General features: G+C 39.3%; 1 protein-coding gene across 16 annotated transcripts in view; it reads right to left on the bottom strand.

Annotated features, from left to right (window-relative positions):
* Positions 1-18,132, bottom strand: part of CELF4 (CUGBP Elav-like family member 4) — a 1,519,496-nt gene extending 1,501,364 nt beyond the window's left edge. For all 16 annotated transcript variants that reach the window (XM_069747380.1, XM_069747390.1, XM_069747370.1 and 13 more), the window contains exon 1: positions 17,732-18,132. In XM_069747380.1, the coding sequence (XP_069603481.1) occupies positions 17,732-18,068 (337 nt within the window). In that variant the 5' untranslated portion in view covers positions 18,069-18,132. The remainder of the gene's footprint in view (positions 1-17,731) is intronic.
* Between the last annotated feature and the right edge of the window lie 2,247 nt (positions 18,133-20,379).

The raw sequence follows: 20,379 nt of genomic DNA, 5'->3' as shown, positions 1-20,379 counted from the left end.
GGACTTTTGAGCTGGAAAAAAAAAATCTTTCTCTCTTTTTTTCTCTCTCTCTCTCTGTAACAGACTTGCCCCTGACCTCTGAACATTGCAGTGGACTTCTGGGAGAAATCCGTGTTCAGCATGTAGCGCTGGACACTAACTGTCCAGTGTGAACCCTGAACTTTTAAGTTGGGCTTCGCTCATTTGTCTGTATATCTACCTGTCTGTCTATCTAAACTGTCTCACTGTCAGTGTTTCCCATCTATCCGTCTATCTGTCTAATTTTCCATCTATTTATCTTCGATCCCAGTGTTGCAGTTAGGTATAGAGTATGAACTATTAGGTCCCATTTCCAATTTATCCTCTTTAATCCTCTCATTATATGGAATTATTAGAGTAATGCACTAGGGAAAAGTACAAAAGGCGAAAAAAAGAAGCTCCATTTTTTATTTTACAAGGAAACATTTAATAATAATTTATATTAATTTTGTCTATATATCGTCAACATATTCCTTAGTCTTTTACAATTAAGCAGGGACCTGTACAAGCAGTAAAGACGTTCCAGAGTAACATGTAGCTCACCAGTTACAGGAGCAGCGAGGGCCCGGCTCCCAAGCTTACACTGTACTAAAAAGGCCAGAGAGGCGATAGGTCCTCTTTATCAGTTTCCCGAAAAGGGAAGGATTGGAATATTGAAATGTAGACCGCCCATCTATATATATATATATATATAATTATCTGAGGTCCACTTCTGTCTGTTTGTCTGTTTGTCTGTCTGTCTGTCTGTTTGTCTGTCACGGAAATCCTGCGTCGCTGATTGGTCGCGACCAAGCAGTGACAGGCACAGTCCGGCCGCGAATTGGCCCCTCCCCACTCCTCTACAGTCAGTGCCCCCTCCATACTCCCCTCCAGTCAGTGCCCACATAGCGCTTTAGCAGTCCGTTAAACGGACTGCGTTACACAGCGGCAAAACACGGTATAGCGCAGTCCGTTAATGCTGCCATTAACCCTGTAAGTGTGACCAGCTTTTTACTATTGATGGTGCCCATGCAGCATCAATAGTAAAAACATATAATGTTAAAAATAATTTAAAAAAAAGTATTATATTCTCACCTTCCGGCATCCACGGCAGCCTTTCCCGCTCCTCGCGACGCTCTGGTCCAAATAATACACTGCGGCAATGACCGCAGATGGCGTAGCAGTCTCTCGAGATAGCTACATCATCACGGATTAATGCCGTAAGGCATTACTGGGAACGGAGTGTTCCGAGGAGCATCGCTAAACGCCTGGGCTGGATTCGGGGGCCACCGGAAGGTGAGTATATAACTATTTTTTATTTTAATTCTTTTAATTTTTTTTTTAACAGGGATATGATGCCCACATTGCTATATACTATGTGGACTGTGTTATATACTACATAGGCTGTGTTATATACTGCGTGGGCTGTGTTATATACTACGTCGCTGTGCTATATACTACATGGGCTGTGCTATATACTACATGGGCTGTGCTATATACTGAGTGGCTGTGCAATATACTACGTGGCTGTGCTATATACTACGTGGCTGTGCTATATACTACGTGGGCTGTGCTATATACTATGTGGGCTGTGTTATATAGTGCGTGGGCTGTGTTATATACTGCGTGGTCGGTGCTATATACTATATGGGCTGTGCTATATACTACGTGGGCTGTGTTATATACTGCATGAGCTGTGCTATATACTACGTGGCTGTGCAATATACTACATGGCTGTGCAATATACTACATGGCTGTGCAATATACTACATGGCTGTGCTATATACTATGTCGTGGTGCAATATACTACATGACTGTGCAATGTACTATGTGGGCTGTGCTATATACTGCGTGGCTGTGCTATATACTACGTGGCTGTGCTATATACCATGTGGCAGTGCAATATACTACGTGGCTGTGCAATATACTATGTGGCTGTGCTATATACTATGTGGCTATTTTATATACTACGTAGCTGTGCTTTATACTATGTGGCTGTGCTATATACTACATGGGCTCTGTTATATGCTACGTGGGCTGTGAGACTCTTTCACCCGGGCCATCAAAAACCTGGAGCTCGCCCTGTCTTCCCTGATTGGTCGTGCCTGGCCGGCCATGAACATCAGTGACTGACGCAGTCCGGCTGCGAATTGGCACGGGATTTGAACCACGCTTTGCTAATTGGTCACGCCAGGCCGGCCGAACCCTGTGTATTCATTGCATTATTCTGAAATCTTCATAAATAAACTACATACATATTCTAGAATACCCGATTAGTTAGAATCGGGCCACCATCTAATGTAGCTAATAAAGCTATACTTATTACTTCTATGGACATGGCCCATTGGGAAATTATTACTCTCTAATGTACTATTATATTTTCTTGTTTAATGCAACAGCTGATTGCAAGATATCACATGTCTCATTGAGGAAACTTTTGAGTTGGTTTAAGAACAATGATCAGGTGGTTTCCGAACTCAGGAGGGCATCATCCATTAATTGCATTTCATGGTATGAGCCTGTGCAGGGCTCCCCAGAGAAAACCTATGCAAAAACGGGGAGAACATACAAGTTCCTTGTGGCTGTCGTTTACCATCAAGTTTCGCCATTTTTTTCAATTGATGATGCAAAATTTCTTTCTCAGAGATAAACCTAACTGACTGACAACAGATGAAAAATATATATAATTGTTAGGTATTCACTATATATATATATATATATATATATATATATATATATATATATATATATATATATATATATATATATTCACTGCTGAAGAAAATAAAGGGAACTCTAAAATCCCACATCCTAGATATCATTGAATGAAATATTCCAGTTGTAAATCTTTATTCATTACATTCATTCATATATATATATATATATATAATTATAATTATGTAAGGGGTACTTCCGTCTTTCTGTCTGCAACTTCCGTAACGGAAATCCCGCGTCACTGATTGGTCTTGCCAGCTGCCAGTCATGGCTGCCGCGACCAATCAGCGATGGGCACAATCCGATTAGTCCCTCCCTACTCCCCTGCAGTCAGCGCCCGGTGCCCGCTCCATGCTCCCCGCAGTCAGTGCCCAGCGCCCGCATGCTCCCCTCCAGTCACCACAGTCAGTACCTGGCGCCCGCATGCTCCCCTCCAGTCACCGCAGTTAGTGCCCGCGCTTGCATACCCCCCCAGTCACCGCTCACACAGGGTTAATGCCAGCGGTAACGGACCGCGTTATGCTGCGGATAACGCACTCTGTAACCGCTGCTATTAACTCTGTGTGTCCCCAACTTTTTACTATTGATGCTGCCTATGCAGCATCAAGAGTTAAAATATGTAATGTTAAAAATAATAAAAAAACAAAAAACATGCTATACTCACCCTCCGTAGTCTGCCGAGCCGCGCGCGGCCTCCCCATCTTCTGTTCCCAGAGATGCATTGCGAAATTACCCAGAAGACTCAGCGGTCTCGCGAGACCGCTAAGTCATCTGGGTAATTTCGCAATGCATCCTGGGCTGGGAACGAAGATGGTGGCAGCTGTGCGCTCATCGCCTGCGCCACAGCTTCGCTGGATTGGATCCCGGCAGGTGAGTATATAACTATTTTTTATTTTAATTATTTTTTTAACAGGGATATGGTGCCCACACTGGTATATACTACGTGGGCTGTGTTATATACCGTGTGGATGCTATATACTACCTGGCCAGTGTTAGATGCTATGTAGGCTGTGTTATGTACTGCGTGGGCTGTGCTTTATATTACGTGGCCAGTGTTATATACCACGTGGGCTGTGTAATATACTGCGTGGCTGCTATATACTATCTGGCCAGTGTTATATACTGCGTGTGCTGTGCTATATATTACGTGGCCAGTGTTATATACTGAGTGGGCTGTCATATATTACGTGGCCAGTGTTATATACTGCGTGGGCTGTGTAATAGTAACATAGTAACATAGTTAGGCCGAAAAAAGACATTTGTCCATCCAGTTCAGCCTATATTCCATCATAATAAATCCCCAGATCTACGTCCTTCTACAGAACCTAATAATTGTATGATACAATATTGTTCTGCTCCAGGAAGACATCCAGGCCTCTCTTGAACCCCTCGACTGAGTTCGCCATCACCACCTCCTCAGGCAAGCAATTCCAGATTCTCACTGCCCTAACAGTAAAGAATCCTCTTCTATGTTGGTGGAAAAACCTTCTCTCCTCCAGACGCAAAGAATGCCCTCTTGTGCCCGTCACCTTCCTTGGTATAAACAGATCCTCAGCGAGATATTTGTATTGTCTCCTTCTATACTTATACATGGTTATTAGATCGCCCCTCAGTCGTCTTTTTTCTAGACTAAATAATCCTAATTTCGCTAATCTATCTGGGTATTGTAGTTCTCCCATCCCCTTTATTAATTTTGTTGCCCTCCTTTGTACTCTCTCTAGTTCCATTATATCCTTCCTGAGCACCGGTGCCCAAAACTGGACACAGTACTCCACCGCGTGGCTGCTATATACTACCTGGCCAGTCTTATATACTGCACGTGCTGTGCTATATATTACGTGGCCAGTGTTATATACTGCATGGCCTGTGTTATATATTATGTGGCCAGTGTTATATACTGCGTGGCCTGTGTTATATACTATGTTGCCTGTGTTATATACTGTGTGGCTGCTATATACTGCGTGGGCTGTGTTATATATTACGTAGGCTGTGTTATATACTGTTTTGGCTGTGTTATATACTGAATGGTCACTGTTATATATTGCGTGGCCTGTATTAACGCATCGGGTATTCTACAATATGTATGTATGTTTGTATATAGCAGCCACATAGTATATAGCATAGGCCACATCGTATTTGTCTGCTGTATACCACATTGCTCCTATATACTACGTGGCCTGTGTTATATACTATGTGGCTGCTATGCACATACATACATATTCTAGAATACCCGATGCATTAGAATCAGGCCACCATCTAGTATATATATATACATTGCTAGTGTAAATAAATTTTAAATTGAGGCAATTTTCTCTGAAAAAGAGCTTTTTCTATGAAGGAACTTAGAGCAGGGTGGATATATTCCCCACTATGGACTTTCTATAATCCCTATACTGATGTTGATATCACTTAACAGTTCATTATATTGGAAGAGATTAATACCATCTGCTTTATTGTACATTCGCTTTTCTCGCCATCTTAATACATGTTTCGCCCACACGTTTTCTCTCTTCTCTCTGTGTCTTTCTCGCTCTTCCATCTGGTGCAATACACATCATATCACATATGGAGGGGCCAATTTTCAGTAATGATGGATACATCTGTAGACTTACACTAGGCTCTCGTAAAGCCAACTTCATACTTTGTTGTCTTTACCGTCATCTCTCAAAATCCCACATAAGGGAAATTACCGCCACAAAAATTACAGAAGAGAAAAAAGCAACTGGCGCTGAGATTGTGGCTCAATCTCCAGCGCATGATAGGATAGGCCTCGTCCGGGTCTCCAACGTGGCATTGTTCAAAGGAACTGACTCAGTGAGAAAGAGATAAAAGGCGACTTAATAAAGCCCGATTTGTTCTCTTCTTCCCTTGTGTTCTCTTTGTGTGTAGAGGACGTTGATTATTCCTACATATACATGTCATTTTCACTCCAGTCATCTCCATGGAGTTAGTAAGACATTACATTGGCTTCTACTGAAATCTCGAAACTTGAAAGCCATTAATAGAAATGGCTGTCCCAACGTCGAAAAAAATATTGTGCAAAATTGACTACTTGGCTGAACAAAACCCATCTAGCTGATTTAGAAGGAAGAAAAGTTGAGTAAATGAAAGAATAATTACGATTAGAGACGATTAAAGCTGCCAACATTCAACTTCACTAAATCACATGGCTATTACAGTGAAATTTGATTTGATCTGAAGTTTTTCAATATTAATTGAATGTTCCTTATTATTTCTCTAGACCCTAGAGCATGATAAATAAACGATGTAAAAATAAAAATAAAATACTTAATAACGCAGTGACTACAGTCCACCATCCCATCCTTTTTATTTTCGTTGGCTTCTTCATTCAAGTCAATGGCTTAAGGCACCCAATTTGACTAGGCCTCTGACGCCACTTGGGCAATGTGCGTCTAAATTTTGTGACATCATGAAAAATGCTGCCAAGGCCGTAATATCAAATTCCCGGCTGAGCTGAAAGCCGTGGCTTACAATGAAGAGGCCGAAGAGAATGTGCTGACTGAAGAAGGGGAGAAAAGGAAGCACGAGGAAAACATGGTAGGTTGCAGGGCAGCAGAATAGGTAAGCAGAGAGATTAGTATTTATATAAATAATTTTTGACTAACTCTATAGGGTTTCGTAGAATGATGGCCGCATCTGGCCAACGTTTCGCTGAATTGGCATTGAACGAGTTGCAAAAATTCCGCAGTCTGGATCGAAACAAATTTGTGCAAAATTCAAGGAGAATTCAACTCCACTTGAACAAATGTGCTCATCTCGATTTGAAAACGAGCAAGAGACGAAAATCAGATAGATAAATTATAAGATAACCTTTGCTATTTTTGTTTGTCTTGTTTTTTTTCCTAACACCATGAGAGTTGTGCGCCATCGTTGTGAAACCGCCGGAGGTTTGTGAATCTGCGATTGGTCGCAATATCTTTTATTGTGCTGATAGTCTATCTATCGGCATTGGCTGTAGTAAAATTAACTTTACTTACGTTAATGAATAAAAAAAGAGATAAAAAAAATAAAAGGAAATATTAGCCAAATATGATCTACTGTAAAATAATAACATAGACCATAGCGATGACAAAGGTGTTATTTATCCCACATGGCTCTTTCTTTAATTTAATGCAAATTACAACATTTCACTATCCCCCAGATGAAAGGGTGTCATCCTGCCCCACATTCAGTACTGTTGTTGAATTATAATATGCATTATAATATAAAAATATTATATATTCTAAAAATATGGCAGAATTTAGTATTTCAGAGAAAGTAGAGATCATTTCATGCTATGTTGTCCAGGCTTTTGCAATGAACAGTTAAACCTACTGTAAATTTGCAATCAGGATACACAAAAATACATCTCCGAAGACTTATATGGTAAAATCATCCCTGCTACATCTGTCTGCCGTCAAGTAGAATCGCTCGGGGCATGAAATAAAGCAAGATCCAGAGTCAAAATAATGTAATACAAAATCATTCAGTGCCATCAAGTCTGCTTCATCTCTGGGCTAACAAATGGATCGTTTCATCAAAACTTTTGTTTTGGGTATTGTTTTTCTATTTTTTGCACTTTTTTTTTCATCAAGGGCTCAATGGTTTGCTATCAGAAGAGTCCAGTAAAAAAAAAAATTATATATAGATATAGATATAGTAGAATATATGTAAATTATTCCATCACATTGACCGTACATAGCATTTTATCTTATTTTATTCCGTACGGTCCTCTACAAATTTATATCACAAGCTAATCACACTCTTCAGGATTTCTCCAGCGCATTTTTTTTCTTTTTTTAATACATAAAGCCAAAGAGTTTTAGAAACACAGGCAACCACTGCGGCCATTATATTATTTTAAATCCTTTTTTTTCTCAGTCATCCTTGTTCAAAATTGGAGAGAGATGACATGAGCCAACCTCAATACGGAAACATTAAGGGAAAAAAAACTATAATGCTCACTCAAAAAATAAATAACCGCTTGCCCTCAAACCCGAGGCTTAAATCCCATCAACAATCATCTATCGTATTTCCAAAAAGTTGGATAAAATTCTATAAATCATCTTAAAAAACAAAAAGATAATAGCCCATGTAATAACTTTCTTACTATAATAGTCAATGTTGATAAAAAAAAATCTTAAATTTGTGTTTTGTTTTGTTTTCAGATCAAAGCTGAACGTATCGTTTGACGCAAATGACTTTGATATCACAAAATGTTATTTAAGGTTTTACCTGTAGGGAGTCACATTATCTCACAAGGGTATTATGAGTGAAAGCGCTCATTCACATTTCCGATTTTTTAAACAATTCTTCATTTTTGTTTTCTTTTAATGTCATCATCATCATCATCACTATTATTATTATTATTAGTGCCAACATGTTGCATGTGGCTGTGCACACAAATACCCTCCTTCAGTAGGTTCGTAATCAAAACTTATTATCTCCTTCATACACACAAAACTTTAATCGGAAGCCATTAACTTTATTTTTTTATTGTTGCAGAATGGGAGGAAATTGGTCTAATCTGAGGCAAACAATGAAGTAGTGTCAGTGCATGAAAATAAGGTTGGTGCGGAAGTTATTAGAATTAATATTATTATTATTCTTTGCTATATGTGTGTGTGTGTGCATATACATTTACATATGTACATACATATATCTATATGTGTATGTATGTATATATATATATATATATATATATATATATATATATATATACATGTATGTACCTGTATACACACATATGTATATACTGTAAATGATTGATGCCAACAAAGACCCGGGCCGGGAAAGAAAGTATGTATATATATTGTTTTAATGAAGTAAACTTGATAATAAAAGAAAAAGAAACTTATGTATAAATATATATCTATATATATATATAGATATATATTTATTATATTTATTATTATTATTTATTATTATAGCTCCATTTATTCCATGGTGCTTTACATGTGAGGAGGTAATAATAATAATAAAAACAAGTACAATAATCTTAGACAATACAAGTCACGACTGGTACAGGACCCTGCCAATGATATATTTATATATATTATATATATATATATACATATATATATATATATATATATATATATATATATATATATATATATATTTAATGTGTGTATGTGTAGGTGAATTATATATATATATATATATATATATATATATATATATATATATATATATGTATATATTCCGTATATCCAAATATTGTATTATGTGACTATATATATATATATATATGTATGTATATATATATATATATATATATATATATATATATATTAGATTTAAAAGTCTTCTTGGTATTAATATTTTAATACGAACCTGTATAGAGACTGCAAACAAAGAAAAAGAAAAATCTTGAATTCCCAAAGTAAAAAGGAGAGCCGTAATATCGCTGTACGTCAGGTAAAGTCATTTTTCTCGATAAAACTTGTTAGCATCTAAAGTCAAGTTTTTAAATGTGCGACATTTGCGAGTTCAGCCCCGGAAAGTAGATAAGGTCATTTTGTAATAAAGGTAAAATAGAGTAAAAGTTTAACACTCTCTATGCCAAGCTAAAAAAAATAAATAAAATGTTTGGGAGCGTAAAACCTAAAACCTAGAAAAAAAAGCTATTAGTATTAAAAAGACACACAGAATATAAAAAAATAAAAAAAAACAACAAAAAATTATTATATATATATATATATATATATATATATATTAAAAATATTTGGTTATTATTACCATGTAATCATTCAGTCTGTAAAGAAGTCATGTAACCGGATTTTATGAATTAGCTAAGTTTATCATGGAGTTTTTGGTTTTATTACTACGACCTGTAGGTGTCAGGTTTCCGAAGGTTTTATGATTTTTCTTTCTCAGTTTATCTATATACTCAGTCTAAGTCTCAGTATTGCAGCACCAGGTTCTTAATACTTTAAAGGACATGTAAATGCCTTTCATATAAAAGAATAAAAAACCATCCTACATCTTGTGGCAGAAACTTTAGCCCCAGTTTGATGTTCTTCTGGCCTGTATTGACTCACCGGTATGTTGACGACATTAATAATGTACATCTGTAGTATGAACTGTCTATGGGACTGATGCAGCCTGTACATTGCATAGCTGTCATGACACTTAAAAGAGTATTGATATACTTATTATTACGCGTTCCTTGCCATTTCAGTTGTATGAAATTTCCTAACCTTGAAACATCCCAGTCTTGTAACCTTCATTTTCGCCATTGTTAACATGAAGCTGTGACCCCTTTAGAATCTATCACATTGCCAAGCACCGCGTCTCCGATAGGGGCTTTAAAAAAAAAATTACGGATTGCAATATATCTTTTGACAAGCTTCATTTAGCAGGGGGAAAGGTATGAGAGATGTGCACCCTACACAGATGCTACACCGCATCTTTCAGTTACGTGTGCCATTCCTCCTGAACTCCCACCCATCATATTGGAGCAAGGTCTTGATTTCAAGGTTACATTTCTAGGCCTGCATACCAAAATCGTAATCACCGTGTAAACATCAATAATAATTACAACAAAAGCCATGAAAAAATTCAGCAAACGCTCTAAAAAGTATATTTTTTAGATTTTACTTATTTAATTATATATTTATTTATTTATTTATTAATTTTCATTATTTATGGAAATAACTAGTTGGTAGCTTATAGTCATATAAATGCAAGTGAATTTTTTTTATTAAGAAAATTATCAGAAAAAAAATCAAGTAGATATATTATTATTCATTTTATATTTTTATATTTTTTTACTATATCACATACTAGATACATTGATATTTCACTTGTTGCCGTTAACGGCTGGGGCTCAACTTTTTAGTTTCATTAAAAAAAAAAAAAACTGAATGCAATCCAAAACATTGATGCATTAATAACGCTATTCGAAAATGGCCGAACTAAACCAGTGGTTAATTATTTTATTTTATTTATTTTTTTAATCCATTCATACCTGAATTCATCAAACACATCCCTTGCCTATACAACTACGGTTTCTATCGAAGCTTTGCAGATTTTTTTTTTTTTTTTACAAAATGCCACCCTGTGGTGGTTGCAGAAGCTTTTCAGCCAATAACATTTAAGAAAAATAGTTTATAATACAAAATGATTACATGTATTACAAAAATATGTGCAATACTCATCTTTACCTTTGATCCATGTAATGGATTTAATATCATGAAACCAAAGTGATGATATAATTGACGTATAGCCCAAATATTTTCTCATTTCTTAAGCATGATAACAATTTTGGGTGATATTAGTTTTTCTCTTTAAATGTTTTTTTTAGCTATTTTTTACTACAGTCATTGCTGTTCCACATAATGCAGTGAAATAGCACTGTCATTAGTTTGCATCTGTCCACATCAATGTACTGAGATAAAGGTCAGTGGAATTTTTATGCAAGTTCTATTCCTTATGAAATAGTCAGCCCCCATGATACCACCCCACCCCACCCAACACCCCCAAGTACTGACCCTTCATTAATTATCTAGAGGTCATCGTTGTAAGATTCGTTAGAGACAATGGTCATTGTATGCGGGCCAGTTAAGATTGCTAGAGCAAACCGAAAACACTTTCCGGGTATGCAAGGTTTGTATATTTGGAAACAAAGTAAAAAGAAAAAAATAGCAAAAAAATAAAATAAATAAGTTTATTGATGTGAATTGGTGAAGGGTATTAAAAAAATAAATAAAAAAAACAACAACAACAACTAACACATCATGGACGGCAGATTACCAATTTCAAAAATTCTACTTCCAGGAAATATTCTATGAATCACACCCTTTACTAGGCAGCTTCAACAAGCACCACTTGAGTAGATGTGTTTTCTGGTGTAAACCTTCCATTTTTGAATCACTAAGCCATTATCCAAGACTCTACGAGAAAATATTTGGAAATGAGATCAGAACTGACTTCAATCAAGATCTTCATTGTGACATCATATGATGCTCTACTGCTCACTTGAACCAAATCCCCTAAATGCTTTGCTCTTAAATTCTATTCAGTGTCTGTGTATACCTTTCCTTCATTCTGGTGTGGTATAATTTCTTTGAGCATTGCATTGGTCGGCTCTTATGTCTCTGTAGCTCTACGTGAATCAAGGTATAATTGTCAAAACGCAACTTTTTTGGGGAACAGAAAAGTCATTAAATTGCTTATTCTGGCATAGAGCTTCACTCCAGAATGCTAAGTTAGTGACCTAAGTTGTCCCAAAGATGGTCAAAACATCAATGAAAGACGAGCTACCAATAAATTAATTATTATTCACAAGGTGACCAAGAAATGTTCATATGCGGATTTACGAACACTAACGTGAAGAGCTAGCCTTGCTTTCGCTAAGATTTGTGGTTGGAGGAGTAATTGTGAGTAATGTCTTAGACTTGAAGAACAAAGTCGTGTTCCCCATACTTTTTGTGCAATAGAATATTAATGCAACTACTTATGCATTGAAAGGAGAATAACCCAAGCTGCCAATGACTGCAGGGAACGATGAACTTGGGTTTTCTACATTTTTGTGCCATAGAGTTACAAGTTGTACACGTAGATATGGAACAGTTATGCTGACAGGATAAAGATAACTATGGCAGATGTCTGCTGGATCTTTTGATTGTTATACATTACAGGCCTAGCTTTAAAGCACGTATCAGCAATAAAACCTGACTCTGCCTATTGTGAAGGTCCTATATTTAGATTACTATAATTGAAAATTATTATACTAAATACCATTTGAAATTGCCTTTTGAATAACTTTAAAGATAATGCATCGGTATATGGCTGCCCAGAGAGCAGTAACGTTTAGGTCTCTCAGAAGTGAGTTTCTAAGCGCACGAGGAGAAAGAAAGAGAGACGTATTACACAAGCGTGAAGTTATGAATGAATCGTCCAGTGGTTTAACTATCATTAGCTAACTGCATCCGTGGGTGGGTTGTCGCCTATTTATCAATTGGGGGAACAAAAAATAAACCACAGTGTTTGACCGGCATGATAATTAGCAAAATGCAGAATTTTCTAAGGAACCTTCCCATGCCTCAACAGGTCAACTCTAATTATAAAAAAATTACATTTGATGAATTTTTAATTGCAGAAACACAAATGATGGGCAAGACCCATCATCCGACATTCTTCTTTGGGAATCACCCAAGAGAAAAATCTTCATGTTAACCTTTTCTTCCATAATTCTCATAGATCGTGGTCAACAACGTTCGAGAAAGCGAGTACTATGATACACTCAACGTTTCCAGCTCAAAGTCAATGTTAGGACCAGTTTTAGATTTATGTTCCTTCCGTCTATTGGGTAGCATGGGTTAATCCCTATTTAAAGCTCCCTCTGTAGTCATTCACAATAAATAAACTCAACTCCCTAAACTCTTTAATGCACTCTGTGATGGTATTAATTGGTAGATTTGGACTATCTGCTGTCTCCGAGGTGCCTCCTCGAGAATATATCACCAGCTAATTAACAGGCTATGAATCAATATTGAACAGCATTAAATATATAGCCTTTTCCATTACTATATCCGATGACAAACAATGCTTTTGAGCCTTAACCCAAAGAAGTTGAATTGCTCTATTCTAGATATCTAGTGCACATAGAAAATCAAGGAAGGTGAAAGATTTCGCTAAGAGCGTCTCACCCACGGAGAATAAAAAAAAAAAGACCATTGAGTTGATACTTTTTTTTTTCCTACTGTATGTAGCCGGTCAAAAAAAAAAAAAGACTGGAAGCCAAAAACAAGTCTCATTCTTCACACAGTTGTCATGCTTAGACCTCGCAACAATTAATCACTAAGGGCAAGCAAGTAATTTTTTCTGCTTGCCAGAGGCACATTTTTATCAGGATTAGCTAATAAATCAGATATACCCCAGAATGAGTAATAAGAGTTTGAACTGTTTTCAATCTAGGCAAAGCCTTTGGATAAAGCACTGTGTAAGGTATCGGGTATTGTTCACTTATACCATGAGATTCTAAGGCTACTACATGCAGCAATCTGGAAAAGTTAACCCTTGACTAATGTTATATTCAATTCTGTTTAATCACTCCTCAAATTGGATTTTTAGAGAGTTCCCTAAATACAAAAGGCCAATCTGCAAATTCTGTATTTATTCTATGATCCATGCATCCATTCAACTCATCCGCCCCAATTATTTTTGATGAGCGAATACTATATTTGGAATCTAAAGAATAAGAAACTCGATGTACTTGGTCATGAACAACAGTAGGGTGTGTTCCTGTCTCTAATAGGAACAATATCATGTCTTATTTATTTATTTATTTTTTCTAAAAATGTCCGACTGCCTGGAAAAGCTTTAATTGGAGGGTATTTGTCCACGTTCGGTTGTAAAATATCGCCTTTTGATGATTAAAGTGGGCAATTCTTCCAGCTCAAATGCTAATGCTGCTTTGACAGATCTTATGACAATCCATCTTGGAGACAACATTGACTTGCAGTAGTTGACTTTCTCTTTTGGGTAAAGACCACCATGGTAAATAAAATCCCAATTTGAAGTGTTTTACCTCACTATTTTATGATCCCATGGATTAGATAGTAAGTTGCACTGCTCTCAAACACTGCCGAGCGGCAGGTAACCCTTGTCACATGGTGGAGAAATACAGGCAGGCTTTTATTGCTCTTCATGACTGACAGGCTTCTTCTTCAACGTAATGCAATAATGTTTTTTTTCTTGTTAATATGACATTCTAATTACCATCAACATCATTTCCTGATGTCAATTCTTCCCCTTTCAGTACAAGATAATTCAGAACTGTAGAATAATCATTTATTTTCACATAATTGCATTTATGCTCCATTTGAGCATTGGGGGAGCAGTATCTTGTGATTGAACCAGCCCATGTATTGTCTAGTATCGTAAGATGCCTGGCACAATGTAGTAAAGTTTACATGATAGTGGCCTTTATGGAGAAAAAAAGGGAGCATGGTATCTGCATGAGTGCAAAGTAAGCACTTAGCCTATATTATTTTCCTTCTATCGTGCAAAAAATTTATAGAAATGTGTATTCTTTTGTGTAGAGCTTTGCGTCTGGGAGGTGGTATGGAGCCTTGTTCTCGCTCTGCCTTTCAGTTCCCTCTCACTCTGCTCGCCAGATGTGCAGCACAAAGTTAAAGGAGCCGGTTCAGCTTCTATGGACAGCTCCTAAAGTCGCTTTGCCTAAGCTAGTGGATACTTAGTGACTAAATAAAGGGGCTTTTAAAATAGCCACTTCAGCACCAGGGCAGGGGACAGCAGCCCCTCTGCCGGGATTACAAGGATTTTATAACGTGCAACTCAATATGTGACTCCATGGTTTATTTCATTTATTCTTGCTTGATAAATTAAATAACATAAGCACCATCAATTTTTCGAATGTATTTCTGCGAGCATGTAAAATGACAGAATTTAATATATTGCGTTTTAGATTTAACATGCACTCATTTTACCCCATAGCCACATGTGTAATGACAAAGTGAAGGATGATTTAATATTGTAAGAACCGTTCCAACATCATGGACAGCCCTTTTTCCATCTATCTCTTTCCCAGATATGCAGTCACAGAGTACAAAAAAGAGAATTAAGCCTGTTGTTATGTTGTGGCTTTACTGACAGATCTTATCCATCTATTGCTCTTTCCAGATGTGCAGTCACAAAGTAAAAAGAGGATTTAAAGGCTGCCCGTTCATCTGGACAACTCCTGCCCCTCTGTTCAGCACTAGGCAGAGTGAACAGCTCCTTCCCCTCAGTTCAGGACTAGGCTGCGTGGACAGCTCCTTTACCTCAGTTCAATACTAGGCTGCATGGACAGCTCCTTCCCCTCAGTTCAGGACTAGGCTGCGTGGACAGCTCCTTTACCTCAGTTCAGGACTAGGCTACGTGGACAGCTCCTTCCCCTCGGTTCAGGACTAGACTGCGTGGACAGCTCCTTCCCCTCAGTTCAGTACTAGGCTGAGTGGACAGCTCCTTCCCCTCAGTTCAGTATTAGGCTGCGTGGACAGCTCCTTTCCCTCAGTTCAGTGCTAGGCTGCGTGGACAGCTCCTTCCGCTCAGTTCAGGACTAGGCAGCGTGGACAGCTCCTTTACCTCAATTCAGGACTAGGCTGAATGGACAGCTCCTTCCCTTCAGTTTAGTCCTAGGCTGAGTGGACAGCTCCTTTCCCTCAATTCAGGACTAGGCTGAATGGACAGCTCCTTCCCTTCAGTTTAGTCCTAGGCTGAGTGGACAGCTCCTTTCCCTCAATTCAGGACTAGGCTGAATGGACAGCTCCTTCCCTTCAGTTTAGTCCTAGGCTGAGTGGACAGCTCCTTTCCCTCAATTCAGGACTAGGCTGAGTGGACAGATCCTTTCCCTCAGTTTAGTACTAGGCTGAGAGGACAGTTCATTTCCCTCAGTTCAGGACTAGGCTGAGTGGACAGCTCCTTTACCTCAGTTTACTACTAGGCTGAGAGGACAGTTCATTTCCCTCAGTTCAGAACTAGGCTGAGTGGACAGCTCCTTTACCTCAATTCAGGACTAGGGTGAATGCACAGCTCCTCTTCTTGAGTTCAGCCCTAGACTGAGCAGACAGTTCCTTCCCCTGAGTTTTTCACCAGGGTGGGAGGACAGTTTGTTTCCCTCGATTCAGCACTAAGATAAGTACTTACAGTAGCTGCTTTCCCTCAGTTCAGAAATAGACTGAATAGACAACTCCTTTCCCTCAGTTGAGCATGAGGAAAGGTGGACAGCTCCTTTCGCTCAGTTCAGCACTAGGCTAAATGGATACAGTAGCTCCTTTCCCTCAGTTTAGTACCATGATGAGTGCATAGCTCCTTCTTTAATTGAGGACCAGGAATGGTGGACAGCTCCTTTCCCTCACTTTAGTACTAGGCTTAGCAGATAGCTTCTTTTCCTCCCTTTAGCACTGGGATGAGTGGCCAGTTCCTTTCTCTCAGTTTAGCACCAAAACTAGTAGACAACTCCTGTTCCTCAATTTAGCACCATAATGAGTGGACAGCTAATTTCCCTAATTTCAGTGCTAGGCTGAGTTGGCAGATCCTTTCCCTAGTCATGGAGTAAAAAGAGATTTAAGTCTATCACTGAATAGTAGCTGTACTGACAAATTGTTTGCATCTACTGCTGTTTCCAGATGTGCAGTCACAAAGCTAAAAGACGATTTAAAGGCTGCCCTTTCATCCGGACAACTCCTTTCTCTTAGTTCAGCACCACGCTGAGAGGACAGCTCCTTTCCCTAAGTACAGCACTAGACTGAGTGGACAGCTCCTTTCCCTAAGTACAGCACTAGACTGAGTGGACAGCTCCTTTCCCTAAGTACAGCACTAGACTGAGTGGACAGCTCCTTTCCCTAAGTACAGCACTAGACTGAGTGGACAGCTCCTTTCCCTAAGTACAGCACTAGACTGAGTGGACAGCTCCTTTCCCTAAGTACAGCACTAGACTGAGTGGACAGCTCCTTTCCCTAAGTACAGCACTAGACTGAGTGGACAGCTCCTTTCCCTAAGTACAGCACTAGCCTGAGTGGACAGCTCCTTTCCCGAAGTACAGCACTAGGCTGAGTGGACAGCTCCTTTCCCAAAGTACAGCACTAGACTGAGTGGACAGCTCCGTTCTCTTAGTACAGCACTAGCCTGAGTGGACAGCTCCTTTCCCTAAGTACAGCACTAGCCTGAGTGGACAGCTCCTTTCCCGAAGTACAGCACTAGCCTGAGTGGACAGCTCCTTTCCCTAAGTACAGCACTAGACTGAGTGGACAGCTCCGTTCTCTTAGTACAGCACTAGACTGAGTGGACAGCTCCTTTCCCGAAGTACAGCACTAGACGGAGTGGACAGCTCTTTTCCCTATGCCTTACCCAGGTGTGTAGTCACAAAGTTAAAGGGATAAGCGGCAGGCAGTTGAGTGGACAGATCTTCTCCCACTCCTAGCAATGTTCTCTACCTAAACCGCAAAGCCCCCCATCCCAGCCAGCCCTCCCCACATGCGCCGGCAGAAAAGTTAAGCAGGCAGCTGACCTTTGTGCATTCCAGTGAACCTGTCCTTCAGCACTGTCAGCTCGTAGATCTTGCCGAACTCCTCAAACAGAGGCTTCAGGTCCTTTTCGTCCAGATTGCGGGGGATCTGCCCAATGAAGAGCTTGATGGCATCGTGATCCTTCATAGGGATGGTGGAAGTGCTCCCGGGACTGTGGTTTAATCCGTTCATGTGCCCGTTGGTGTTTGGGTTGCTGTGATTGCTGTTCAGGCTGCTATTGTCTGCTTGTCCGTTAGCTAACGTGGCCATCTTTATATACATAGAGGATCCTGTTGGCTTTTCTCTCGGTAACACGGCGTTTCTCTCTCTCGCACACATACACACTCTCTGTCTCCCCCTCTCTCTCCCTGCTCTGATCGGGCTTTTTTTTTATACATTGAACAGACAGGATCTGTGTCCTTTCCGTTTAAACAGGCAGGGCCGGCTCAACTCCCCGGCAGACTGAGGGGGGGTGGGTGTGGGGTTTGTGTGTGTTCTTTCTCTTAGGCACACAGCAGCGTGAGCCTGTCAGCCCGGGCTCAGTGGTACCTTCCAAGCAGCCCCTACTCCGAAATATAAGCTAGTCAATCTCCATTGTGCCCAGTGAGCAGGGGGCCAAGCATCCCTGCATTTTACCGCACGACTCTCTCCTAACGTCCTCTCTTATTTTTCATCTTTTGTTTTGATTTTTTTATTTTTATTTTTTGCAAAATTATTACTAATCCTTTTTTTGTTTTTTAAGCATTATTCAGCACAGCTCGTGGAGATTTATATCTACCAATTTTTTTTTTTTTCCTTTTTCTTTTTTTCGATCATATAATAAAGAGAAGCCGGAGTCTAAGCGTGAATTTTTTTCCGTCTCTACTATCCTACCCGAACAACAGAGCTCAGCCAAGGGCTGGAAACGGCGCTTAGACACTCTAAGTATTCATCAGACCTCTATGATGTTCTGTGTTGTCTATAAATTGGTAGATCTGATTTGTGTTTTGTGTGTTTTGTGTTGCTATTGTCACAGTCAGTGATTCTCCTTTTTCTATATATTATACATATTACACATATGACATGATGTATTTGATTTCCGATGATGATGGGTATAAAATGTCTTCCCGGGAAATGACAAATTCAGCTCTTCTCGATATATATTATGTGCAATCATACAGCTACAATGTATATATTTATCAGAGCGGGGGTCAAATAGGAAACGTTGGACTCGAATGGATGTAAATATCTTTTCATCCTAGTTACTAGATATAATATTTACTATACCGGTGAATTTGTAAGAAAAGGTGAAGGCGAATTAATGATAGCAGTGAAGGGTTAAAAAGCAAGAGCGGTGGCTTAAATTAAATACCTATTATATGAGCATTACATATAGATGTGAACGTAGGTTTTAAAGGTGGCAGTCACCGGATGGGTGACATGACGGGAGGAACAGCGTGTTAGTTACGAAATTGCAAGACCGCCTGTACAATGAGCGCAGGATGCAGAATGCAAATAGTTAATGTTTGGTCAGAACAAAGTAGATCAAGGGCTGAGAGGACATCAGAATGGGAAGGGTTAAGCCCCGGGAATGGAAAAATGGAAAAATGCAAGGCAAGGAGGAAGGAATGGGTTAAGCGTTATCGAGGGAAGGCGAGAAATGAAAGAGAACCGTAGGGAGGCATGGAAGAAGGCAGGGAGCTGAGAGGGTTAAATTAACCACAGGTGACGGGAGAGGGGCGCGTCTGCTCCGAGCTGTGGACTTGAAAGGATTAATAGAAGGTTGTGAAAGAGAACGGTTCTGGGATTTAGGAAAGGGAGGAACAGCGCACAAATGGACAGGGAATCATGGGGCATCATTGTTCGAGCTGAGACGTGGTGGTTAAAGGGTTATGTTACTATCTACAGCTGCGGTGGTGGAGGCAGGAGGAGGGGGATCTGACAGGATGTGTACAGTACAGGGGCGAGCAAACACGCTGTGTGCAAGAGGGTGATCTATATCATGTGCAAATACAGGGGGTGATCTATATATGATGTGACAGTGTACAGGGGGTGATCTTATATAATGTGTATAAAAGGGAGATCTTATATCATGTGACAGGGTACAGGAGGGGGTGATCTTATATCATGTGCAAATACAGGGGGTGATCTATATATGATGTGTACAGGAGGGGGTGATCTTATATGATGTGTACAGGAGGGGGTGATCTTATATGATGTGTACAGGAGGGAGGTGATCTTATATGATGTGTACAGGAGGGGGTGATTTTATATGATATGTACAGGAGGGGGTGATCTTATATGATGTATACAGGAGGGGGTGATCTTATATGATGTGTACAGGAGGGGGTGATCTTATATGATGTGTACAGGAGGGGGTGATCTTATAAGTTGTGTGCAGGAGGGGGTGATCTTATATGATGTGTTCAGGAGGGAGGTCATCTTATATGATATGTGCAGGATGAAGTGATCTTATATGATGTGTTCAGGAGGGAGGTGATCTTATATGATGTGTTCAGGAGGGAGGTGATCTTATATGATATGTGCAGGATGAAGTGATCTTATATGATGTGTTCAGGATGGGGTGATCTTTTATGATGTGTACAGGAGAGGGTGATCTTATATGATGTGTACTGGAGGGGGTGATCTATATATGATGTGTACAGGAGGG

The sequence above is a fragment of the Ranitomeya imitator genome, chromosome 1 (assembly GCF_032444005.1).
Source record: "Ranitomeya imitator isolate aRanImi1 chromosome 1, aRanImi1.pri, whole genome shotgun sequence".
Classification (NCBI taxonomy): Eukaryota; Metazoa; Chordata; class Amphibia; order Anura; family Dendrobatidae; genus Ranitomeya; species Ranitomeya imitator.
This window is presented reverse-complemented; position numbering and strand designations above follow the sequence as displayed.